At 43.2% G+C, this 26,238-nt stretch overlaps 4 protein-coding genes across 9 annotated transcripts in view; 1 reads left to right on the top strand and 3 right to left on the bottom strand.

Annotated features, from left to right (window-relative positions):
• The window catches only part of LOC118514360, a 90,016-nt gene extending 81,098 nt beyond the window's left edge, over nucleotides 1–8,918 (bottom strand). For 2 of the 4 annotated variants that reach the window (XM_036061187.1, XM_036061186.1), the window contains exons 1-13: nucleotides 8,786–8,918; nucleotides 8,375–8,559; nucleotides 8,185–8,303; nucleotides 7,119–7,317; nucleotides 6,907–7,053; nucleotides 6,487–6,752; nucleotides 6,328–6,418; nucleotides 6,019–6,232; nucleotides 5,733–5,952; nucleotides 5,436–5,652; nucleotides 3,039–3,219; nucleotides 2,705–2,959; nucleotides 2,444–2,573 (exon numbers count right to left, since the gene is read on the bottom strand). In XM_036061187.1, the coding sequence (XP_035917080.1) occupies nucleotides 2,444–2,573; nucleotides 2,705–2,959; nucleotides 3,039–3,219; nucleotides 5,436–5,652; nucleotides 5,733–5,952; nucleotides 6,019–6,232; nucleotides 6,328–6,418; nucleotides 6,487–6,752; nucleotides 6,907–7,053; nucleotides 7,119–7,317; nucleotides 8,185–8,303; nucleotides 8,375–8,559; nucleotides 8,786–8,892 (2,331 nt within the window). In that variant the 5' untranslated portion in view covers nucleotides 8,893–8,918. Of the gene's footprint in view, nucleotides 1–2,443; nucleotides 2,574–2,704; nucleotides 2,963–3,038; nucleotides 3,220–5,435; nucleotides 5,653–5,732; nucleotides 5,953–6,018; nucleotides 6,233–6,327; nucleotides 6,419–6,486; nucleotides 6,753–6,906; nucleotides 7,054–7,118; nucleotides 7,318–8,184; nucleotides 8,304–8,374; nucleotides 8,560–8,785 lie in introns of all 4 variants that reach the window. The other 2 variants (XM_036061188.1, XM_036061185.1) reach the window with 2 other exon arrangements.
• Nucleotides 8,787–18,846, bottom strand: LOC118514414. The gene is made up of 5 exons (XM_036061294.1): nucleotides 18,813–18,846; nucleotides 18,021–18,113; nucleotides 11,592–12,284; nucleotides 9,167–9,281; nucleotides 8,787–8,921 (listed from the first exon to the last, which is right to left on the bottom strand). The coding sequence occupies exons 3-4, from the start codon at nucleotides 11,652–11,654 to the stop codon at nucleotides 9,183–9,185; spliced, it is 162 nt and encodes a 53-aa protein (XP_035917187.1). The 5' UTR covers nucleotides 11,655–12,284; nucleotides 18,021–18,113; nucleotides 18,813–18,846; the 3' UTR covers nucleotides 8,787–8,921; nucleotides 9,167–9,182.
• Nucleotides 18,847–19,953: 1,107 nt separating this feature from the next.
• Nucleotides 19,954–22,861, top strand: LOC118514394. The gene is made up of 4 exons (XM_036061275.1): nucleotides 19,954–21,800; nucleotides 21,862–21,954; nucleotides 22,022–22,099; nucleotides 22,176–22,861. Exons 1-4 carry the CDS (start codon nucleotides 21,710–21,712, stop codon nucleotides 22,784–22,786), a joined length of 873 nt encoding a protein of 290 aa, XP_035917168.1. The 5' UTR covers nucleotides 19,954–21,709; the 3' UTR covers nucleotides 22,787–22,861.
• Nucleotides 22,862–22,876: 15 nt separating this feature from the next.
• On the bottom strand, nucleotides 22,877–25,834 carry LOC118514373. Of its 3 annotated transcripts, XM_036061233.1 has the most exons (4): nucleotides 25,114–25,818; nucleotides 24,652–25,054; nucleotides 24,265–24,572; nucleotides 22,877–24,197 (listed from the first exon to the last, which is right to left on the bottom strand). In XM_036061233.1, the coding sequence occupies exons 1-4, from the start codon at nucleotides 25,394–25,396 to the stop codon at nucleotides 23,008–23,010; spliced, it is 2,184 nt and encodes a 727-aa protein (XP_035917126.1). In that variant the 5' UTR covers nucleotides 25,397–25,818; the 3' UTR covers nucleotides 22,877–23,007. The 3 variants fall into 3 exon arrangements, with proteins under 3 accessions (XP_035917126.1, XP_035917127.1, XP_035917128.1); XM_036061234.1 differs by having other exon boundaries at nucleotides 24,652–25,818; XM_036061235.1 differs by lacking the exon at nucleotides 22,877–24,197 and having other exon boundaries at nucleotides 24,208–24,572; nucleotides 25,114–25,834.
• Nucleotides 25,835–26,238: the final 404 nt, after the last annotated feature.

The following is a 26,238-nucleotide window of genomic DNA, read 5'->3' as shown; positions in this document are numbered from 1 at the left end:
CCAGAGTTCTTGGCTTGGCCATTGTTAGATAGGGTCGGATAGGATTTGATAGTCAGTTCTGCCGTGTGAAGCTCGGCGCTGCTACTGTATGAGCCTCCGATCCGATCAAGCGTAGCAATCATGCCTATATGTCCTAGACAGAGGAACATGCCATTTCCTACGTTAATTACTTTAGCAGAAACTATTATTGAATTCACTCGTTCGTACCTGATTAATAACTGAGCAGATTAATTTTAAAATCTAAAGTCAAAGTTGCTATTCTCAAGTACCAAGCAACCAACCAGCAAGTGCGCCACTTTAACATGCAGATGTCACATCATACACAGATTAGCACTCAACTTTAATTTGCCCAGCCAAGCGTGATGCAGCTAGGGTTTTTACTGCCACACAACGCTCACCTCACCATCGCATTCGCATAAAAGTTCTGATGTGTTCCCTCATTATTTTTTTATTCCACACCACAACCATAGAATCCTTTATACGACCACCAGCCAACAGTATGAACGGTTCGACACATTGGCGCAATAACTTTTCTGCAGAACTGCTTCTTCCCAATTCCCTGTTGCACCTGTCCATTGGCTCGTCGCATCTTGCAGCTCAGCCCGGCCCGATGAGTTAACCACGGACCATGGCGTGTTTTGCGTCGTGCCGGTAGGAAAGGTGAAAGTTTTTTCGCTCATTAATTATGTTACATTTCATGGAAATTATTGTAATTAGATTACTGCTTTACCAAACTCGATGTACGAACTCGGGGCCTGCCTGAAATCCCAACGCGCCCTCGGGCTCAAACTCCCTGGCCGACCGACGAACGCTTTTTGGACAAAAGTTTCTGCTTCAACTACCGCTTGCTAAGGCACACAGGCTCACCGTACGGTGGTGTGGCAGATGCTGTGCGCTGAACGAACGAAAGTTTCTGAAGCGAAACTATTTTCGGTAGGCAGCCGCAACATTCCGCAACATAATCACTCAATCGTGCTGCCGGTGCTAAATTACATCAATATGCGTCACGTAATGAACCTTTATAGTTTTAATAAATACAGTGACAGTGGAAGGTATGCGTGGTTTTAGAACAATCTGCCCGGCTAGGCACGGCTCGAGCTCTGGGCGAGATTATACGGTAGGAATTTGATTAATGCTCAAGTGTCTGGATAAAGGTATTTTACATCAGCTCATCAAACGAATCGTACACACCGGCTTATTGATGTTGCTGCTGCGAGAAAGGGTGTGGGCGCTGTTGTGGTAGATTCTGTAATGTTTTATCACAAACTAGTTCGAAGGAATGATCGATTTTATTCATGTGGCCTTTTGGCTTCCCGTGCCCATACCATCCCCAGTCACCGCATGAAGGGCTCACGATTGAATATTCCCCTAATCTCCTGATAGGATTATTAATCGCAAATCCTCTGATCAATAGCACACCCGATACACGACCCTGTAAAAGGAAACGGGGCGTATCCCACGAGTGGGTGAAGCGTTGGCAAGCTCCTGTCTCACACCGGGGCTCACAGCACACAGCACACAGCACACAAGTCTCAAGTTGTTGGGAAAATTCCGGAAAATCCTATCCCACACGGCAGACGATAAATCACCGGAGCAATCAGCATCGGAGTCGATTCACCGATCGAAACACACCACCATCGCCTCCAATGCCCCGGTGACATGGTTGTTGCAAAATAGTTTAACGAACAGCTATTCAAGCCCGGCTAAGCCCGTGAGCTGCGCCATCCCCCGAGACCAACATCGCCACGCAAAAGGCTGATGTTTCACCGGCGTATCGGCATCGGAATGTGTACGGATTCCTGGTGCCGCATGGTGCCTCGGCTAGGTGCTCGAAGTTAATCATACAATATGTGTGTGTGTGTGTGTGTGTGTACGTTTGTGTGTTTGTGGGTGCAAAAAGCTGCAACAAATTCCTTGCCCAGATATTCGCGGGTGGATTGTAAGTTTTCTGAATGTCTGACTGCCAACACGCCTTGCCTTACCGAAACCGCCTGGCGTTTGGTTTTGTGAAAGGTGCAATCGAGCCATTGAATTTCTCGTGGGAGTTGCAGCCTAGAGAAAGCATATCGATGCTGAGGACGAGATTATCGGATGGTTGGCGGCATCGAGGTGCGATCATCGAGAATGAATGCAAAGCTTGATTCCGTGCTAAAATGGCTTTGAATAGGGCGCAAAATTGCATTGCTCCGTTCCAGCTGGCCTGGCTCCGGACGCTCAATGCAGGTTTTGTGCTGTACTGGTTAATTGAAATTCGACCAAAAGTTCAGCTGGCTTTTGTTCCGTGTAGAATGAGTTTCGAATTTGCATATGGACATAAATGCTCGGCTTGTTATAAGCTTTATAATAAGCAATATTCATAACGATTTCATCTTATAGCAATAGAATTTCGGATAGATTTAAGACATCCATATTTGAATGAAGAAACAAATTGATTTGCACTTACCTCTGAAGACGTCAAGTAGCACAAGCGGGAATCGGTGCTGTCGATCGATGCTTGCTGCACAATTCCGTAGCGTGGCTCACGGTCGCTCATGTAGTCCGAGCGGAGGCTGTCTTGTCGATCAAAGACTCCTCTGTGAATTAGAAAGATAATATTTGAAGTCCATCTTGAAGTTGAAATCCTGAGATATTTAAATTACAATGGTCACGTTTTCCTACTGTCATTAAGTGTTATTTTTAAGAGAGCCCCTTATGCCTCACTTACCTCTGTTCGAATGAATCCGCACGATTGCTTTTGTAGCCCGAGTCGTTTAGGCTCGAGTCCTGCCGAAGCGAGGGAAGTGAGTCCCATGGGGACCGCTTGTGGCCACCGCCAGCGTTGCTCTGTGACGAAACCAAACCTGGCCCAGAACCAGATCCGAACGTGCTGCTTCCCGAGCGCCATCCGTCCGAGTGCCGGAACCACTGGGCTCGGGCCGACTCACCGATGCACGAAGCGCAACGGGTCGTCGTTGAGAAGCTGCTACAGTAACGAGGATCAAAAAAGGCGCCATATGAGCCACCGCAACTATAAGACATTCGGGATGCGAGAAACTTACTTCGAGTTATGGTCACTAAGATAGCCACGGTCTCGGTCGCGATCACGCTCACGCTCCCGTATCAGCTCATTCCGATCGCTGTAGTACCCATCCCGATCACGGTCTCGTTCCCGTACTGTCACCGGACGTTCGTTTCCGCCCAATCGGTGTGGCAGCGGAAGCGTCGATGATTTGGCACTGCCTGGAAAAGCGAAAGAAGGAGGTGGTGGGTGAAATTGAAAATCATAACATCAAATAAAGGACCGAAAGTTCTACCCACGCCTTGCGGAAAATTAAATTCCCTCACAAGAAAGATTGCCAAGAAAGCTTTCACCTTTAAAATGGAAAGGATTTCCTGGAACTAATCCAACCTCTTTTGCCGTGTGGGACGACGGGATGCGGGCGAGGACGCCAGCCAAATTGCCTTTCGCTAGCAGAGCGCTAGCTCCCCACATCACATCTTCGGTAGCAAAATGTCAACCCAAACGAGCTCGCGTGTGTCTTTGCCTTCCTCCACACACCGTTCAAATCAAATTTAATCAATTATTCAAAATTTTCAAGCTCCATTTGGTTTACAGCGGGCGGTTGGGATGGAATGAAACAGGCTAACAGGTAGGGCCATGTTACGAAAGTTACAGTTAAGGGTTTTTTTTTCGTTGTTGCTAAAGGTGAATGAATGTGGATGTGTAGAGAGGTTGTTGTTGGAGAGGTGATTAAATTGTGTCGTTCTAGTCAATGCTGTCACTGGAGGATCCTTAATCCTTTTGATGGTCCGTAATTAAACGCTCGTGCCTCACCCAGCCGTGTGTATTTGCAGTGTAAACAAACCGTTGAAGCAAACGAGATGGGATTGGGTTCTTATTGTCTATTTTTGTCCCGTCGGGTGGGTCATAAAGGTGATGCTTAATTTTTAATCAGTTTATAGATAATGCATCTTTTTGAACATGGCAAACGGGCAGGTGGTTATGGAAAAGTTTTTTAATTAACAAATGGAAGAATTAGGAATATTGAACAGTGTATGTTTATAAAGCAAATGTTAGCAAGTTTATATGTACACATTTTTAACCGAATTTTCTATTGGGACAAAGTGAGAAGTTTTAAATGCAATTCACACACTAAGACAAGACAATCTGATCCAATCTGCATGATTCCCCTGTTTGGTAGGACTTATTGTCCACGAGCTCCTAAGATTTTTGTGCCACACATCAATAAGCATCTTTTATATGATATTATATGGATGGCATTTTAAGAAGAAGTAAATAACAAAAGCAACAAAATCATCAAAAAAACACGCAAATTCTGGCCTGTTCCTAAATATTATATTCTCATAAAACCAAATGGGCTGTTATGCAGATAGTTTGGGTAATGGTTTAGTAGGTTTTATCCACAATGTACTATTGAAATTTTTTATAGTTTAATTTTGTGGTTTTTATAGTGAATTATTTACGAAACAATCATGCCTGCCATTTCTGGCTTACTAAACTTAATGATATCTCATTTTTGTATAGTAAATCCTCACTTCGAAGGGAAGGTTTCGATGGGATTTGAACTCCGGTCCTGCCGTATGAAGACCAGTGTCGTTGTTGCCTTTACCATTGGACCGCCCCAGCTCAATATGGGTTTCCAAAGATATTCTCAGTACATTCATTTAATTGTGGTTCATTTATCTTGGTATAGAAGAGCCTCTCGATTGTAATCAGCTCGCCGTAGCACGAGAACGTGGGACTGTTTTCAAGGATCCAGTATAAAATTTGATTAAAAATTATATCTGTTGATTTGTTACTTGAGCTTGTACCTTCTGATTCGATTCTAGATTTTAATTGAATCTATTTATCAGAAAATAAAATCTACATGCTCGAATTTTCAGTGATTGGTTTATACAATTCATGAACAGCGTTTATCTATAAAATAAACAATAGTGTGTTAAACAACCTTAAACCAATCAAACTTCTAATTTATTGCAAAACATTAAAAAGGTAGGATTCCGTTTTCTGGATTTCTGTGACTTGATTTTACCCGTAACTAATTAGTCAGTCAAGACCTCGATCATTTTCAACCTGAACCGTTGAAACTTTTGCTCATCATACGATGGAAGAACGTGCGCTAAAGTATGTTCCCTTTGTACAACGTACTTATGCATTCAATGAGATGGATCCAACGTCTTAAAGAAGATTGCATAATTTCTTCTACTCATCTCGATAGCTTAACGTCTTTGCCACGGTTGTTGTATGAATGCACTTATACAAGCGGAACCAGAACTAGATGCAAAACATCACAGACCAGAAGCACTTTTAAGTATGGACTCAAACACAGTCTCCAAGTATTTCACACGACATAAGAAAGCTTCACAATAAAAGTCGATATGCTTCGAATCTTTTGGCATATCTGGAAAAGCTGAAATTTTCACCAAATACTTACTTCTTCGTATCGGATACGGACTACGCTGATTCGAACCCGGCAAGCTTTCCGCTAGCTCCAAGTTTTCCATACTCTGTGACAGTAGTGCCTCGAACGTATGCAAACTGTACGACTCGGCATCCATACCCTTTGCCAGCGTATTCCTCAGATGCATCTCGTACTCCAGCAGCAACCGTGACGTGGGCGAACCCGGTGTAGGAGTCACGTTCGGAGGGTTCTAAAAGAGAGAGGAATTGTATGCATGGGTATGAATGTTAGTATGAGTCGGCTATGAGCCCCACAGCGCTGATGCACTACCTGATGGTGATGCGAGTGTCGTCCACTCTGCCGTCCGTACGGTGGTTGATCCTGATCCGAGTTGCCGTTGCTCGAGCTGGGCGTAGTGGCGTAGCACTGATTGTCGAACATCACATTATCCGATGGGGGCGAACCCTCCACACAGCTTCGTTCACGCTCCAGCTCCAGATAAAGCCCGCGTCCACCGTGCTGATGGCCTCTGCCGATTTCGTGCGACGATCTGCAATGGAATTGGATTGTTTGATTACCATTTGCGTCTTTATCAAGCAACTGATCGGCAACTCACCTTGAGCCAGAGAAGCGGGAGCTCTGACTAGCGTTACGTGAAATGGTGCCATTATTGTTTAACATATGTGCATTGTGAATAGTGTGCTGATGCGTATGAGGAGTGTTGGTTGCGGAGTTATAGTAATTGTAACGGCGTCTGCCCATCTCCGGCGAAGTCACGGGACTTTCGGCACTTGGCATCGGTTTCAGCATGCGCTTCATGGTAGATGTGTCTGTAGATGGAGCAAAACGGAGGGCGTTACAATAAGATCAACGAGAAGTGGGTAGAGTCACAGAGGGACCAGTTCCCGTGAACCTTCACACTAACCAACATTCATATCCTCGGTGCTCTTGGACTTGTTTCGTCTGGCCGTGTTGTTGTTGATGATGTTGTGATGCATATCGTGTTGATCACGAGGCTGAAGAAATAGACAGTAAAATATATATTAGAGTAGTGAAGCACAGCTGAGTGTCAACCATCTGTTACCATCTCTTCATTGAAGTCCTTCGTTCTAGTGCCGGTACCGGTGGAGGTGGTTTTGGTTGATCGTTCCGGCTGCTGCAAGGTACCGCCAGCTTGTGTTCCCTCCGATTTGGATGTCTCTTCAGGACGCTGGTTGCCCATGGCCGAGCCTGACTCATCCTGCCCAATCTGTGACCCGACATGATTCTGTGTAACGGCTGTTCCGGTGACTGTACCAACGTTGGTCATTGTACTTGTTTCTTGGGACTTTGTCTGTCTGTGACCAGTTTCTAGAGTAAAGTACAAAGCAAAACGTTATGCTCCATGTCCAGATAATCTTTAACTCCTACGCCCGCGCTTTTATCTTTCATTGCTTCACGTTATACTCGAAACTTAGGACCTCTCTCCATCATTAGTTGGTCTCGAAACTATCAGTCTTCATACCTTGACTATTGATGGTATTTCCCTGAGTATTGTTAGCTCCGACATTGTCGTACAGTGAGGTGCTGGAGGTGGCCGTCGCAATCTTTTCACTTCGAAGTGTTTCCGTCTCGGTAGCCCTGTTCGTAGCCCTCGGAAGGGTGGATGATCCTACAAAGAAAGTATTGAAGACACGTTAGCTGCCATCATTCCATCATCGCACCAAAGCCGCTTACCTCGGTACCGTGGATCCTGGGCCCGAATTCTGGCGTACTGTTCGGCGGTCATGCAGGTGCACTGCGGTTCCCGGGCGCGCGATGGACTCGCCGGTGTGCTGAGCGGTTTCCTCTTCGTCTTAACCTTGCCCTTCCCAGGTGGATCAAGTTTTAGTGAATAGCTTGAGGAGGCCTTTCGTGAAAATTTGAAAGAAGGCGACTGTAAAACGTCGCACTATTATTAGGGTGATGAATGGCTATGGCGGGGAGAATGGCGCAACGGACTTGGACACTGGTGTTAGAGAAGTGGTGTGATGGTGGATGGTGTTTTCATTCGGTGCGAGGAAATCGTGAGGCAATGAGGATTTGAGGGATGATGAGGGTGAGTGAGTGAGTGAGTGAGGTAAGTAAACCGTGGCCTGCCCGAAGTTGGTTGCGAACGCAGCCCAGTGCAAAAAGGCTCACAGGCGAACCGGCGCCTAACCGTGCCGGTACGGTTCATCGGTCTTGGATTGGATTCGAACGAGTGACACGTAGGGTACGAGATGGAGTTTAGATTGGACGTGTGTTTCGGTTAGCGTACTCGGGTGGATGCTCATTAACTCACAAATAATAGTGCAACATTTTATTAGCAGCATAGTTTAGAGATAGGACAGTTGTAGTTGGTAGAGATAGAGTAGACGGGAAAACGTGTGAAGATAGATACAGCCAGTAAAAGTAGTAGTAGTTGACGGTTCTCGTCTTGTTACCGAGTGTGTTTACAAGACAAAGAGTGTATGTGTGAGGTGCAAAGCCTTGACGATCTAGCGATCGTGACTTTCACTGTGTAAACATCTAGGATATATACGCACACACACACATACAGACACAGAGGTTCACGATCAAACAGGACAGTGCGAGCAGAGAGTTTCGTGAGACCTTTCACTCTCGCACACTCATTTTGACACATAGCAACACAGACCATTTGAAGCGGTAGTAGAGAGTAGCGGTAGAGTAGTAGCAGTAGTAGTTACAGTAGAAATAGTAGTAGTAGTAGCAGCAGAAGTAGTAGTAGCGCACTAGATGAAAGTTCGTTAGCTATACTTACACAACATTCACGGAACTGTTTGGCATCGATCGGGGATGTAAAGTTCAGGCCCCAGGTATCGTTCGTCATCGGGTCCTTCCAGTAGATGAAACATTCTGAGGCCTGTCCGATGCGAGTCCCTAAAACACAAAAAGAGTGAAAAATCGTCATCTGTTATCCGTAAAACACAGGCGCATCGCGGTTCACTTACCCGGTTGCACTAGTCGCACGTCAAGGATCTTATCCACCTGGCTGTTGTAAGCGGTGATGTGGAATACGCATTCGGGCGAGTCCTGAATGCAGGTGATGTTCACCGGTACCAAATCCTCCGACACCTGCTGCCATTTGACTGTGCCGGCACCGCTAGCCGAAACGTGGAACACTTCCGCCCACAACCTGCAAAACGAGTGGTCGAACGGACGGCGAAAAATCAGACCCAAGAGCAGTGAGATTAACGTAAATATCGTATCTTCAGCTTCATTCACTGGAGGGCAGTCAGGTCAGGTTGGTGTGGGCAAGAGTGGTCCAATTTTTCTCTCTCCTTCTCCCCACCCAGAGTTCCTAATCTTGCCAACACCGAACCGGAACCATCGAACTGCGCCAATACATGCGAGCGTCGTACCTCAGGAGATGGCCGTCCCGCCTACGGGATGCTTGCCAAGGAGAATCTTCATAACGATATGCCTTCCGCATAAGCGGAGCACACGAGCAGCTTAGTTTATTACCCATAGCGCAACTTGGGCACCCAGCCTGTCCTCCTGCACGAGATGGAAGGGAGCAGTAAAAAAAGCAAGAGGAAGACAATGAATACACAGTTCACCAAGCGACAGGCGGCTGTCCTCCGGTAAGCTGGGAGTTGGGTTTTGAAATTAGTAGCTGTGCAGGATTACGAAGACGCAGTGGCCCGTTGGGAATGTTGAAGTTGCCGTTCTCGCCTTCGCATCTGCAGCACAGGGTCATTTTTGGAAATGGTCCGTTGTTTTTTTGCGGATCTGATCGTTACCTGAGGTTCCTTGCTGTCACCACATCCCACTGACATCGGCTCGTGAAAGAGCTTGGCCTCGGTTCAACGACTGGGACCGCTGATTATGTCGGTGGCTGTAGTGACGGCTGCCACGCTATAATGGGGTGGGAAGAAAAACGCAACACACAAGCGAACTGTATTAGTACGAATCCTTGGCTTTCGAAGGGCTTACGAGTGCCACACACACACACATCGGGCATTTGGGGGAAACATTGTGCACACAATGGCGGGATCAAGTTGTGTGGTTGGTGCATTATTGAGTCGGTTCGGAGGGCGCCTTAAGGGCGTGACAGGTTCCCAAACGACATTGGGAACCTGTGTTGTTCGCACGTTCAATTCATGCCTCAGAAAGCATACACCCTCCACTGGAAGCGTGTGTGTGCTTGGGTGTGCTGAGAGTTTATAAATTTAAAAACTCCAACAATGCACACACACACACACTGCTTACAATAGCGTTAGGGGCTTTTGAGCGTTGTGCAGAAAAGTGCAATTGCTGCTGTCTTGTGAGAAGGGCCAGCTCACCGAACACTCGCTCGTCTCACCATCGGCGGCCACACTCGGAGCGACACGTCGTCGTTTGACCTAAATTTATATTTAATACAGCTTCCTTCAATTTCGTTTGGCATTGAGCAGCCATCGACAGGAAACGCTGAGCGGCGCGCGTGAGATTAGGCTGAAGGCTTGTTACGTCGGGCAATCTCACTATTAAGACCGGATGTTTCGTAATTGACGCATGGGTGTCGGGCATACTTTTGAGCATATGAAATGAACGTGAACGTGGCAAGGTAGATTTCGGTGACTCGGAAAGAGATCTTGTGGGAAGGAACATCATGCTGGGAGATTTTTTTTTGTTCACTCTTCTAGGAGGAGTATTTAGATGAAGTTCATGCATGGAAGAAAATCAAGGAACAGAAAAGAAACAACTTTTTTAAAGGAGATGAAAAGAATGATTATCCAATAGAGTATTGCTTTTTTTTTCTTTTGTTAAATGATCTTTTTAAACACGAGCATCTTTAAAGGTGAGCGTTGAGAATGAGATTAATACGTTCGGGCTACGTAAACTACGATGAGCACTGTACAAGCGACTGTACACAATCGATATGAGAATGATGGTATAGTTGAGCGATGATATCTGGTCGATGAACACACTTCCAAAAAGAAACCGGCCTGTTATTTACACGAGTAGTAGTATCACGAGCATTACGGTATTATGAAAGCGCTACCAAAACTACGCAAAAAACGCTTCGAAAGCTGGTAAGGAAACGGTTCGATTAGAGGAACGCAATCGCTCACACAATGCTACCACCACCTTGGAATAAAAACACAGACAAACCACACACGCACACACAGTTATTACACAATCCTTCAAAATGTTTAGCTTTAGGCGGGGAGAAGAATGATTAACGCGTTCACGCGACATGAAGCAAAATGGATGCAGAACGCTTCGCAAGTATGGAGATGGATGGTAGAAGAGGTAGTAGTACGCACTAGCACTCTATTAACACTTTGAACCAAAAAATTGGAGTCTGACGTTTACGTTAAGTTTTAAGAGGATAAAGAAATGAAAAGAAAGGCTACAGATACAGCAGCAAATCAGCTCTCCTATGCAAGAATGTTCAAATTTACAAAAAAGGATAAAAAAGAAAACAAACTAACACACAGATACTGCAAACTTTCAAACTTTGTACACTATACAAGAAAACTTAAAAAGAAAACAGAAGAAAACTCAGAAAGCCACATTCTAAACAAGCTGCGAACAAAAAAAACCTGCCGCGATGGTAGCGCTGCGTTTTTCCGTTTCTTTTATTTACTCAAAGCTCATTCGCCACACTGATTGTTTTTGTTTTGTCCTCATCATTCTCATAGTGTCGTTTTGTTTACTTGAATCCACCCGTTTTCTTTTACAAACACGGCTAAACGGTAAGTTAGTTTTACGGCAAAATGAACTGTTGTGTAAGTGATGTTGTCTTGTTTAAGGGTTTTAGGCACCTGGTTTACGCTTCGATGCAAAGCTTATCATGATTCTGTTAGTCGAGTTTTGTTAGCTCCAAGCGTTGGGAAGCAATTGGTTTTTTCTTCACACTCGCTTTTTTTCACTTTACACGCACACACATACACGCGTGAAACACCAAATTTATCTTTTTCCGTTTAATAATTTTGTTTTATTTTTATTCAAATTATAAAAGCAACAAACAAAGGAAAATTGGGGCTCAAAACAAGGGAAGTAGTATTGTGTTGGGTTAGAACAGAGTGGGAACGGAAAATTCGAAAGTAAAAAAACCAAAAGCCAGAAATATCGAAAGGATATACTACGTGTGCGTGTGTTCTGGATCGGAAAAATAACGTAAGAAAGTAGGAGGAAAGCGTAAAAGAAAACAAAAAAGAAAAACGCCAAAAAACATACCTCGAAGTGGCCCCAGCCATCGGCGTTCATCTTGGCAGCCTCTACGCTACCCTTAGCTCCCATTTTGTGTCTTACACGCGCGCGTGTGTCTCTTTTTGCACCGTTTGCAACGCCGTGAACGCTCTACCAAGCACGAGGGAATCGTATCTTGAGCGCCCGTGGTTTTCGTGGGCCACCCCGTTTCGCGTCTGCCGCTCGGTTGGAGCTTTCGCGTTTCTGTTCGCTTTGTATATCTCTGGCTTTATTTTTGGTTGTTGTTGTAGCTAGTGCACTGTTTTACTGCGTTTGTTGCATACTTTCGGGCTGATTGGGGCAACCTGACCGAATGGCAACGCAAATGTTGGGATACAAAAATGTTCACTAATATCGTGGATTTGGTTTTTTTGTTGAATATGTACAGTTGTAGTAGTAGTTGTAGTAGTAGTAGCAAGAGGTTCGGTATAAACTAAGGAGGCTTTTTTCCCTTACAGATGTAGTAAAATTTTAGCACTTTTCAATCACACACATACACTGGCACACACATACACATTTCCCTTTCTCTCTCTCTCTCTCGCTTTGGCGTGCGCTTGCTTGTTTTCGTTCGCTCTCTCTGGTTGGGATTATGTTTCGTTCGCTTTTCACACTCTCGCTCTCGCTCTCACTCTCTCTCTCTCTCTCTCTCTCTCTCCCTCTAGCGTAATGTGTCAGGGAACTCTGTTGTCAATTAGGGAAAGGAAAACAAACGAAAAATTAAGAGGAAGAAAGCGATGCGTCAAACACACCCATCTTAAAGGATGTGCCGATCCGTTCGGCACCTAAAGAAAACGTTTACAAATTCAATTGGGAAAATGGTTGCAAAAGCTGAGCTTCCAACTTTCCATTTCCACGGTTCTGAAATGCATTTCCATCCCTGAGCTTGGTAAAAACAGTGCACCATGTATCACGGAATATCTTTAGTGACAGTTCCTTCTCCTTCTGAGCCCAACCGACCCTCCCCACACACACACTGGTCGTCTTCCGCTCGTCTCAGCACCTCAGCCAAAGGGAGGGTGAAACACTCTTCACCACTAGGGTGCAGAACAAACCAACACCCCGAAAATACGTCACGGAAAAACGGATCACTGCAATTCCCAAACGTACGTAGACTGGCTTACTCATGCACGGAGTTTTTCGTGCCTTTTTAGGGGAGTGCAGATCTATCCGCACGCATGCAAAAATGTCAACGAGCGATACGGTTTTCCGCACATCTATTTACGCTTGCTGGTCGGAGTCGGACACACAAAAAAGTAACACACGCTGCTCTTGGCACACGGGAAACACCACACACCACTCACGTCAGCTCTCGCGCAACCACTTTCAATCGATCGATGAGTGCGTGAGAAGAATACAGCCTCCGTGCTCACGGCTCATCTCACCAGCGTGCACCATCTCGCACTGGGGTCACACCATCACACACACACGCACACTTTCACAGCAGCATGCTCACACTATTCTCACGCGTGAGGATGACAAGGAAACGTCTCACTGCTCACCAAAATCCCCATTCACATACGAGTGCGATGTGCGAAAGGATGCGCTCGGTATGATGAACTGTTGTGATTCTGGCACACGCACACGGATTTTTCACGAGAACTCGATAGACTGTGAAGCGATCGATTTGGAAGTCCTACAACTCCTTCACTTTGCACCAAACACACCAAAAAAGGCCTAACGTACGAACGTACCAACGAAGGCACACCGCAACACAGCTACCCAGATGAGTTCGGTGCGTGTCCTAATAAACGACTCACGAGCGACTGAGTGTGATGCCTCACTGGTGCCCACGGGGGAGCAGCACAAACTGTCATAACCTAATTTCCGTCCAGCAAACAAAAACGCGATCTCCCCACGCAATCTCTATTCACAGCGCACAGTTGCTGGGAAACACACACGGCAATTGTACAGGGATTGTTCCCCCGAACAGCACACCAACAGCACACAGATTTCTACGATCACTCCAACGAACACTACTGGTAGTGGTCCAGTTTACCCCTAAGTAGTACAACTTCTAGCCCCAAAAAACTCCGCACCGTTTTCAGCGAGCTGCTGCTGTCGCTTCGGAAAAGCCCTACTTTTTTGCCGTTCCTCACTGATGCTCACCAGTGTTACCAACACGCACGCACACCATTAACACACAGTATCGCTGCTCCGGGAGCGAAAGGAAAGCGATTTGCTCTAAAAAGTGGTTTTCCACGCAAACACGGATTCCAGAGCGCACGGGTGGAAAATCCCGTCCGGATGCTGCGCTAGGTGAATGTACGTACGGATCGCACGCACACAACGATATCTACTGCGCTCTTATCGCGAGAGAGATAGAGCGAGAATCATCACCAGGAAAATGGGAGAATATCCTGTCCAGAGAGATTTTAATCATTCGCTCTCTCTTTCTCTCTCGCACCCAACTAAACCCACCCGTTTGCCGTTCCGGTTTTTCACGACAGGCAGACGAAGGTTGCTATGGTGCCGTACGTGTACCGTAGGCAGAGAACCTGGATGCTGTGCGTCCAAAAGTTGGAAGGAGTAAGTCCTCTCGTCCTTTTTTTCCCTTCAATGGTAAATTTCCCAGAGCTTTCGAGAAGTGTGGGTTTGCTATTCGGTAGTATTTCTCTCGCTGGATGCGCTCTCTCTCTTTCCCTCTTTTGCTTTGTCTCCTTGTTTTCGCTCCCAGCTTTTGTACGCTCTGTTACTATTGGGCCACTATCAATCTATTATTCCGCACGCTCTTACCGCTCTGTGTGTGCTCGCTCTCGCATCATCTATTTTGTATTCTGCAGTAAACAAAAATTTCATTCACGAATTCGCCCAACGATGACGATTGCGATGGATGGATCGGTGCTTTATGCTACCGCCCGTAATCATACATACAAACACAGACATACGCACACACACATTCGTATGGAGTGTTGTCGTATATCGAAAAAAAAAGTTACAACTGGAATGTTTTCACTATTTATTGGATTCTTTTGAAAGTTTCAAATGGTTTTCTGGTTTTTGAGAAAAAAGACAATCAGCTGATTTTTGCTTATGATTTCAATATTAAAAAAACAAAAAAATGCTTTTGCGTACTGAGCAATTAATGGCAAAATTTGACAATTTAGCTGATGCTCATTTGTACATTAAGTGGGACAAGTGGTAGCATAACTATACGAAAACATGTATTATATTTTCTGTTTAAAACTGAAAAAATATTAGGGCAGTCTGATGGCCGGGGTGACAGCAGCGCCGGGCTTCACACGGCAGGACCGGAGTTCAAATCCTATCATAACCGCCAACGCACATGCACGACTGATCGTCCAACTATGGTTAAAATCAAGCCACAGAAGGCCGCAAATTGCACGTCGATAGCTTTCAAGGTTGTAGTGCCAAGAAGAAGTATAAGAATAAGATAAGCGACTTAGAGATGGGTGACCTAACTATGAAATAATGTAAAAAAATGCACAAAAAGAATTCAAGTTATGTTTTACAATTTCTGAGCTTTCGATTTTGAGTTATTATCTGTTGCTTTAAAATGTTATTTCGTCGGAAGTTGAAGCGAGAAAAAATATTCCTTTCACTGTTCCGGGAAGATATCTATAAATGTCAATGAACCAGAAAAATGATTAGAAAGTAAATCAAGATAAAAAAATCAATTACAGTAACATTAAAAACAAACATTCGTATAGTTATGTTACGCACTGCATAAATGTACAAAAATTTCACCTTCAATTGTCTAAAACATGCTCAGTTTTGTGAACTTAAAGGTTTTTTTTTATAAATTTCAACCAACTCTTATACCTTTTGTCTCCAATCATCAGTTTATTCATCCGTAATTAACCCACAAAAGCATCTTCGGTCTTTTGCTACTTTTATCGCATCATACCACCATGCTAATTCGGTTTAGCTATCAACTTTCACCACAAAAACCAACACCCTTCGAAGACGCCTTCGACACAACTTATCCATCTTAACGACAATCCACTTTAGGTACTTCGCTAAGCCCAACTAGCAAGGAACAACTTAGCCGTCCCGAAGACAGATGAAGCAGCCCTTGCCAAAGCAGCACTAATTGTGTGGTATGACTTTCACCGATGTAAATCAGAAACGAATCATAGATGGTCGTTATTATTCTTGGTATTGTGGTGTTGGCAGTATCACCACCACTTCCATGCCCTCCCGCATGTTTCGCAATTGGATCTATTTTTATGATCATTTATTGTTGTTCCTCACGTTTTATTGTAGACCACCATCATGGCGAGCCGAGCAAATCCATTTTCATTACAGAACAATAAATGGTGTACATCAAAATGGTGCGCGTACGAGCCACCCGCGACCATAAAGTGATAAAATCATTTATCCCAGGAGCATTGTGTGGCGAGAGCAAACCGACCGAACAAACAATAGCGCGGCGGTACGGTTCTCACTTGAGGTGGTGTCCTATTTCGTGAGCTGGTTGCAAAGTGGGTAAGGACAGCAAATCAAAAAACAACTCTATTACCCACCGACGCACTCCTAGTCTGGGCGTTTTACGTCGCTTTTATTACATCGTAAGTAGCGTCATAGTGGCGAACGGGTGGCTGTTGTTTGTTGGTGGTGGTGGTGGTGCTGTAAATGTAACTACATTAAACAACAACCGAAAAAGAGCCACCAGTGTTCCTTGGGCACCCATCGGATATCTCATTAGTTATAAAGTTTCTGCTCCGAACCGGTTAACAATCGTCGCGTGAGAACCTTCGAGACCCAACTTACAGGAACTCCGGTCGTCCGAAGCGTATGGCACGAAACACACGCCAAAGGACACATTTAATCATACCGGTACGGTTTTACGGCTGGCCGGTAAGCGCCATAGCTTAGTTCGATGCTGGCCTCAAGGCTCATCAGTTTGATTATTAATATGTATGATGGGATGGAGGGGAGCAATCTTGCGAAACGCATTGTTCGTTGGCGATCTTGACCAACAATCTCTTCGGGCGCGCTCACTTCAAAACGCGATGACGCCGCGCTTCTTCTTCCACGGCCCGAGCTGACGAAGCAAAGGGCACTGCTCTTCGGCTCAAGCCTGCTTCAACAAACTGTGTGCCGTCTAAGGACACTCCTGGAAACGGTGGGAGGATATGCGATATTCAAGATCGGTCCCTGCTCAAGAGCGTTTTGCTTTACCTTCAACAAGGTCGGAGTTTTGAATGGAAAACGTTTGCGTTGGGATATACAGCATTCGAACATATAAATATCTCGGGTCCGAGTGTCGCTTGTAATGGTATCTTCTGCATGGATTGGGAGTATAGATCAGAGTTTTGGAAGAACATTGTGCTGAATGATTAAAACGGTAAGAAACCGATATAAGTTTTTTCCCCTCTTCAATCGACTTGTGTGAAACTTGAAATTAATGGATGCATTTTTGTGTGCAGATTAACATTTGTGCAGCTATATGAGTTTTGTTTGTAAACTAAAAGACACAATTTAAACAATATCTCAACGTTTCCGACAAAACAAAACAGAAGAAAATTAAGTCAGATTTCATTCACACACAATCAAAGTTGAACAAACAAAGATTACTCAAACACACATCAACACTATCCACTGTAATCGCTACGGTTGCAACATTCTCGGTACGAAACATTCAACATTAAGAAATGATGGAGCTAGATACAAATGATGTAACTCGATATGACTTCTCATAGTAGTCGAAGATTTGATTCCGGATTTTCTAGATATCTAGTATTCGCTGTAATGGCTGACCTTAGTTTAAAAATTGTATGAATGAAGGATTTAAATACATCTTTGTGTTTTTTTCTATTTTTGACAATTGATCAAATATTAGAATAAGTTTAAAAATACTAATCGTTCAAAAACTCTAATTAATAGTATATTATGCTCTATATTATGGAATGCATTAATTCCGAAATGAGCTCAAGTCACATTATAATAACTATGAAAGAGTTTACATCAATAGGTATTACTCTCTACGGATAAAAAAAAATCAAGTAATGAGAGACCTTTCACGGATGTAGCGTCAGACAAGAAGAATTTTTTTAAAAGTTTGGCTCATCAAGCTTAAGCATTGAAAAATTAGGACAATCATTAAAACATTTTGGTAAGACGATTTCAAGAAGATTGCATTCAGATGGGAGCTACTGTAAGCTAGCTAGCCTTAAAAGTTGGATATTCAAAAATATAACAATATTCAGATTAACATATAAAATTACAGCAAATTCTCAAGTTATATCCATTTCATCTGTTTGTTGAATGAATAAGAACCTCTACATAAATCCTTTCATACGCATCCTGGAGTCACAGTTCCCTTAAAAATGATTCCACCTTTTTTCTCACCCACTTGTGACGACTAGTCTAGGATGATTAACAATACACACAGTGATACTCGCTTATATACACACACACACACACTTAGCATGTGAAAAACACAAACAAACACACCTGCTCAGATATCGAGAGAAAGAGCGAGCGAAACGAAAGATAGGGAAAAACGGTTTAAGAAATGTACATTCACTAGACGAAGGACGATGATTGCTACTTTGTTGATGTGGTTGATGGAAAAGCCACAAGAAGAGATGAGGAACGTAAATGATTTTCCCATTGGTTGCGAGTGAATGGTTGATGTTATGAAATACATACACACACACACGCACAGGCATACATCGAATGGAACAATGATTAATACAGTAGATGGCCAAAAACAGGCACGCGAGGTACGCAATTATTGTCAGTTGTAGTAGTAGCAGTAGTAGTAGTAGCAGTAGTAGTAGTAGCAGTGGCGATGATAATGATGATGATGATTGCCGTCGTAGAAGTAGCAGTAAAAGAAACAGAACGAGAAAGAAGAAAATGAGAAAAAGAAAACAAAACACAGAATTTAACATCATGGTATCAAAACAGTAACAACAAACAGTTATGCAGACATTTAAAGACACTTTGAAAATAAAAGTATGAGCAAACGTTTTCCACCGACAAAATGAAAAACGAAAGCCGGGTAGCACAGTTTAAAACTTTCTTAACAAACAACGGACAATGTATGTACACGCAGGCACATCAACATAATACAGTTTGGATAATTTAAAGAACAAATAAAGCAACCGGAATTGCAGCACAAGGCAGCAGCGGCTTTCCACGCGCAAAATAAAAACAAATAAACTCGTTGGAAAAATGCTGCCAACAAGGCCATGGTAGGGCGATCGTCCTTAGCCGGGCTGCGACGATACGATCACTTACTGGTTCAAGGTGTATACAGGAGTTGAACAAAATGGAACATGACGATCTATTACTGCAACAGCATCTCATGAATACTGGCGGGTGGTACTGAAAATGGGGGGAAAGAAAGAGAGAGAGAGAGGGAAAGTTAAAATTGGAGTTCGTCATCAGTTCGCACAGTCAAGCCTAATCGAATAAATAAGCGATAAAATGCATCCCGAGTACAAGCGAATTATCAGCTTGCTTTCCGGAATCAGCTTAAGCCTAATGTAGCATAAACGAGATCAAATAGCCGCTTCCTTATCTTCCTCTGGGGGGAGGGGATGGGGTTTTCCAGTCGAAAAAACCAGATAAAATCCACCCTCATTCGCTTGCTGCTTTATGCTGGTAGGATTTCGTCTTTTTTGTTGTTTGCTGGCTGGTTGGCTCTAACGAGCATCACGCCGAATCACGGCCAAAATGCGATGTGGCTGGAGTGGCATGATTTGTGCAACCATCCTACCAGATAGTGCCACTGCCACAAAATCCACTTCACGGGTGCACTTGAGCATGCACATGCACATTATTGCATAAGCGATGCGTTTCCTGCCGCTGTTCACACACACACACACGCCATCTCGACCTAGATTTGTGTGAGTGGGTGCTTCCCGACCTTCCGTGTCCTGCCCGACCTTGAGCATAATTGAAATAGGCTGATGACATCCACCCATCTCCACTGAGCGGAGTGCGGTGCGGTGAGCGGAAGTGATTGGAGCGGGAAACTCCGCTGACGTGACCGAAGTCACCGATGCAGACCGTTGGGAGGTGCACGCTGCAAACTAACGTGAGTCAACAATGAAGTGAGCTAAGGTTTTCCAACACTCCGCTTTTTCTTTTCTTTTTCCTTTGAGGCCATTGAACATGATTCCAGCAGTGCAAAAGAGCTGGAACGGTTCACAGAAAGCGCAAACGGTTGCAGTTCCAACATGCAACATCGGCAACGGCGCTAGGACATGAGCTGCCCGTTAACCTCTCGACACAATTGACTTGTCGTCGTCGTCTCCGGTTCGTGTACGGGAAACGCGAAAAGGATAAGAAACCGGTCGCGAATCATCCTCGGGAAAAGTGGGGACGGCCACCGGGTGTGGTGTCCGTAACGATGTCCTTTTTGCCTGCTTTTTATTACCACCCTCCCAAGCGAACGATTTCGTTGCTTTTTGGAACGTTTTTTGACTAAGATTTGACCGTCCAAACACGGTCAAAAAACATTAAAAATAGCAGACGGATTTGACCATTTGCTCTTCACAGGCTCTCACTCTCTTTTCCTTTGCAAAAAAATGGTCAAAAAACGGTTACTTTATTGACTGTATTTGCATGGGAGACGAACAGGCATATACAAGCAAAAAAAAGTATATATGGTGTTGTTCCTTGTTTGGCTTGGTTTTGCTTTGTCGCCAACGCGTTTTTTTGGTGGTATTTATTTCATGTTCGCTCTTGTTCTTCACACGTGTTTGTTCTTGTCGCTTTCTTCTATGTGTAGGATGGATGATTGCACCAGAGGAGACGTTTTGTGGCTTGGCTAGGGGGGAAGTGTGAGGTGTATCGATATTGTGCGAATTAGTTTGCGCGGGTTTTGTTCCAGGCGAGTGCAGACGCTTTTTTTTACAGGAGCTGTAGTAAATAGGTAAAGTAAGAACGGGAATAGAACTTGGTTATGATCGGATTTACCTTGTTTGTTTGATGTGTTTACGATTTGAACCACCGAGGCTGTGTCGTATGTGATTGTTATGAGATAGGTTTTGTTCTAAGCTATGCATGTTGAGAATTATACCGTATGTGTACCGTGTCTGTGAAAAGACGATACAATTTAATGGAAAAAGCTTGCCAACTATGCATACCGTTTTGACAATTTGTTTGTAGGAACCGATAATGCAAATTATTTTGCATTAACAAATAAGCGTTTCTTTGTTTGATGTTTTAAAAGTAATCGGGAATCATGTCTTAAGAAAAAAATTAGCAATTATATTCAGTTAAGCTCTATTTTTTTTTTTATTTTGCATTGTCCTGTATCATTGGGACATGTTTAAACGTGCACGCACAGCACAACTTGCTGCAATTCGCGCGACATGCCTCCAGAACGGAAAGTAGAGTAAAAATTTACAGCGTTTAACTTGTTAAATATTTACTTTCTCACAAAAGCAGGCTCAGTTTTAGTAAAGTTATCTCTTAATTTGTAATTTGATATGCATGTATATATCAAAAATACGGTTGTTATGGCTTATGTATATATTCAACAGCAAAAGTTCCTCTTCTCATCTCATTCCTCTTTTAAACACTCAATCCACCCAACCGCATGGAAATTTCCATAGAGTTCTTCTCGCTTTCCTCGGTTCCACTTACTCCTTCATAACATCCGATCTGCAAATATCCTTACCCTGACCTCACGCATGTAGGAAGGAGGATATCCTTACCCTGACCTCACGCATGTAGGAAGGAGGATATCCTTACCCTGACCTCACGCATGTAGGAAGGAGGATATCCTTACCCTGACCTCACGGATGCAAGGAAGAACAAAAGATTACCCTGGCCGATCGTAACAAATTCGCGAGTATTGGGCTGTGTACGCATCGGTCAGGGTGCATAACTACTCATGCTGACACTCCTTCGCATTGCGGACTCCTTCGCACTGCTTAAAAATTTCGCTATTCCAAAAAGGATATAAAAAGGGGTTGCAACCCTAATTAACGAGAGTTGTCTTAAAACCTTCGTACACAAGAGTTGTTGTAACCATCGGAAAGTTCAGTTGCTAACCTAAGCTATCAGTTACGCGTCACACAAGCAAATAAAGTGTTATAGTGAAAACCAATTCAGATTGCTTCAATCATTGTGTCGAAACAACAGTTGAAAATCATAACATCAAACTTTGCAAAAGATTCGAAATGGAAACGACAAATAAGGAGGACATGTGGTGTGAGGACACCTACGAAGAAGTTGGTACAAACCAAGTTCCAACCATTCAGTTTCCAAATAGTAAGTCAGGTAAAGTGTTTTTTTTATGTTCAAATAATATAAATTACATTTTCCTTTGCAGTTCCAAACCTCCAAATAATCAAAATAATAGGGGAACCACAGCTCAATTCCACGAACAATAAAAATAACCTTGCAGTCGACATGCAACCATGTAGTAAGTTTCAAAGCGGTCAAAACGATTCGGTTCTTTTTAATTATATAGCATTATTTTTAACTTGCAGATTCTTCTTGTCATGCCAACACCGAGAAATGCGCGAATCGAGCAATCCAACCAGATGAAATTTGCGGCAATGAACAAAGTATGTGTTACTTTTTGAGTATTTTGTCTATGTGATACGATGTGCGAATTTTAAAATATTGTCATTTTTATTATAGCTAACAAAAGAGCAAAATTGTCTTCAGAAGCAGAGATTGCGGAGCTTAGAGCCAAAGTGGATCGGTTAGAGAAAGAAAATAAGTATTTAAAGGATCTTATAGACAATAAACTTGATATACTTATTAGAAATTCAGCCCGGCATCGAGAAGCCGTAGAGGAGTTAGTCGCTGTAAGTTGTCCTAGGCAAGGTCTACTTTCTAGGAACGAATTTGAGCTAGCCAAGCTTAATACAAAAGAAGAATTAGATACCTTTGAGCAATCGATTAGCACTGACCCATCATTTAAAGAAAATGTAGTTAGGTATTTGCAGAGGCAAATAACAGTCGCAGATGTAGACAGTCGATTACATGAAGCGCTTGATTTACTTTTTACTCGACCATTTTTTGCCACAATCAGTTGGACTGGAAAAAGTAAGCCGGGATCAACGAAGATAGAGTTCAGGAAGTGTGAAGGCATACTTCTTCTGTTAAAAGAAATAGGAAGTAATGCGAGAGTTTTAGCAACTCCCAAATACGTTGCAGATTTTATAAAAATTCGTCTTAAGCACGCTCCGTCTCGAGCTAACCTTTCTCCTACCAAACACACTTCTCTTCATAAAAAAAGAAATTAATTCATTAATCATTAAGTACTTATCATGTAGACTACCACCGAAATAAATGATATCTCTCTGAAAAATTATTATTAATATCGAGTTGTTGTTTCTTTCTTAAATAATTTGCTATACACTAATTAAGATCTTATTTAGTTTCATTGCATATATGGGTAAATAAATGTGATACTTCTCATGAAATGAACTACATATTTATTATCTAAATTGAATTCAAAGCACATCTACTCTATCAATGTGTGTATTAAAGGAACAAACACTATTTCTTGCACAGAGCTGGTTGGAAGAGCTACTAACTTACACAGTATTTGATCAGTGTATGTTTCGAACGTAGTTTCTGACAAAGCATTATTGAAGCTTTTGAATATAAACATTTCACTTGATTCAATTGGGTCATCGAACACTAACTCTTTCGAATTTAGTTTTGGTCCTCTGATACATATTTTGTTGTTACCTGTTTCTAAAACATGATTTGCTGAATGAAATTTAACGATACTATTGTCTTTTGTTAAAAACCAACAATTTCTTTGGTCATTTTGCAATACAAAATCTTCTCTTACAGTTACACTGATTGTTTTCTTTTTTTCACTTATTAATGGATAACAAGCATCTTTACTTTTAGGAATCTTAAATTCATCCAACTCTGCGAGTCTGTTAATGGCTTGTTCCAAGCTCTTCCATCCACTACGGAGAAGACGTTTCAAAAATTGAAGATGGTTTTCAAAAGGATATGTCGAAATTAGTGATAGTGACCCAAACCTGAGCATTTCATCATAAATATGTTGCAAATTATGAAAATTGCTTGTCATGTACTGTCTGCCATACACGCTAGGGAAGTTTTCAACAAATTTGTTTAGTAACTGACCTGCAACGTGCCATTTACTTTTATGAACTGTTGAAGAAAACAGTGTAATGGAACAAAACAGTAGCATGAAGTGTTTGTACACCTCAACAGGCAGATGATCTTTAATGATGACAAATGACGCGTAATGCAAAAAAAATGCGCACTCGGATGCTTTCCAATGATTGAGGTATTTGAGATGGCGTTGTTTCCTATGTACTTCAAGAGGTTTTAGTACTTTTTGAAAAGCCTCCGAAATCCGTTCGCATTGTTTTTCCGTCCATCGTTTTATGCCCAATGTACCGTCTCGCCATCCCAGAAGCAACCGCTTTGTTGCTCCTAAGTCAATAAGATGCATCCGATCTGCTACACATATATCTTCAATAATGTCGAAAAATAGAATGTCCAACAGAGGGGTGTGCACTTTGCGGTGTCCGGGATAAGCGTCATTTCTGAATGCTTGGTCTGTTCGTTTTGGAGCATTTAAACCGACAAATGTAACTTTATGGCCCAAATACTCTCCTTCGATAGTACATTTTAAACAGCTTCCGTAGCCGGTGTGGCTAGTAACACCTATAAAAAAATAAATTTAAAAAGGACTTTATACGCTGTTACATGCAATAATTGAAAAATATTTTACCTTTCACAAACGACCTTGCCGGCGTGTCAGCAACTATGGCCAAAAGCTTAACGGCGACATTTTCACCGTGCATGTCTAAACCATTGGATATTAAATCATTCAATTCCTCAACCATTGGGCGGAGATACTGTTCGGTGCTCTCTGGTTTTTTATAGCCGCAAAAAATAGCAGCAGTCATTACCGGTGCTTTTGAATCCTCTACTATTTTAAAAAGTATTGGCCAGAATTGCATTGCAGAACTGTTATGCAACGGTAATCCATCAATGGATATAGTCAGCGTCAGTTGCTTCGATGGCGGCTTGTCGTATCTATGCGTGAAAATAATTTAAAAATTTCAAATTATGGTTAAATATACACCATTTTTTTGACATTTCCAAAACTATTTACCGGTAGTAATTACACAAACACTTTTTAATGCCATGGTACCAAAATTGTCCTCCTCCAATTTCCATTATTTCTGACGATGCGTTTCGTTTCGTTTGCAGCAAGGTTTTAGCAGTTGCAGGGACTTTTACATTAACCTTTCGGAATAACTTTAACACCATGTCAATGGACTTATGCGTGGCATTTGTTGACAATGCCCAATATCGAATTCCGTCTACTACGGACAACTTATCCAGCGTTAGAGCATTGTCATTTTTCAAAAAACTATCGTCATCCTCATCATCATTGTCAGAAAACATGTAATCTACCAATGGTTCATCTTCGTCCTCAATTTGGGGTTCATTTATACCGATTGGTGGTACTGTAGATTCATCTTCAAATAGATCTAAAGGTAACGATTGGGGGCCTAGAATGGAATCAATGATTTATTATTTGTCAACAGCATTGAGCACAACATGGGCTTACATGTTTCAGCTTGTGTCGCTTCTTGTCCAATTTCAACTGATGGATTCAGCGCCTTAAACTTGTTCGACCGCCGGTAAAATCTTCCACTTTTCCGTGCACGTTTTATATCCGACATTTTAAAAAAAAAATCAAAATGTTCACATAAAACCATAAACTTCACACAAAACTTCTGCCTGTTCGCAAGTTGACATGAAACCACAATAACACTAAACGAAGGTAAAATACGATGAAGAATGTAAAGAAGAGTCAGCGACGCGTTATAGAAAATAAAATCGGTTAACATGCACGCACACAAATGTACAGAACCGCCGGTTATGAGAGTGCAGCGTATGAGTTTGTACGGTCAAATCTCTGACCGTTTCTTGACTGAGAAAAAATAAAGCCGCCGTCGTACTCGCAATCCCTCGCGTTGCTATCTCAGCGTGGGAATAACTGAGAACGATTAGACAGAGAGAACACTTTTGTTCGAAAACGGTCAAAACTGTCTCGTTGGGCTATGGCACGCTTTCGCTCTCGCTCACTCGCTTGCTCTTCCAATACACGCTTCTCACTCTCGACGACGTGACAGAGTGCGAGCGAGAGAGAGAGAGAGAATGAGAGAGTGGGTCGCGTGTTCCAAAAGTGCCGTGAACCGCGCCCCATAGTCACGGAAGAAGTCACACGGTACTGTTCGAGACTGGAGCGCGCTTTAATGTTTCAAACACAACCCCACAACACTTCCCACCCACCCCGGTTCCGCTCTCCCATTCTGCTCACCCAAAAGCGACACAAGAAACAAGACAGAAGACGGGTGACATGTCGTCGGCACGGTTGGCGCTGACAAATGAATGCATCCTGGTCGTTGCGCCGGGAAACAGTTTTTCCCGACAGGCCTCGAGCTAGTGTAGGAGTTGCAGGGCTGTACGGTGAGCATTCTAATTAGCTGAAGCGACTTGCATGATCACCAAAAGCCCATCACCGCCCGCTGCCAGCTTGACAAACTCGAACGGTCACGAACGGTCGGCGGTGAGTGCGTATTTGTCCGTTTGATGGACTCGGACTCGGGCTGATTGAATGATGAATGCATTCCATTGCATCACAGGCAGCCCACCGTGACCATTGTGGGTTGATGGATTTTATTTGTGA

This window comes from Anopheles stephensi, chromosome 3, assembly GCF_013141755.1.
Source record: "Anopheles stephensi strain Indian chromosome 3, UCI_ANSTEP_V1.0, whole genome shotgun sequence".
In the NCBI taxonomy this organism is placed as follows: Eukaryota; Metazoa; Arthropoda; class Insecta; order Diptera; family Culicidae; genus Anopheles; species Anopheles stephensi.
Note: the sequence above shows the minus strand (reverse complement) of the source record. Positions and strands in the feature narration are given on the sequence as shown.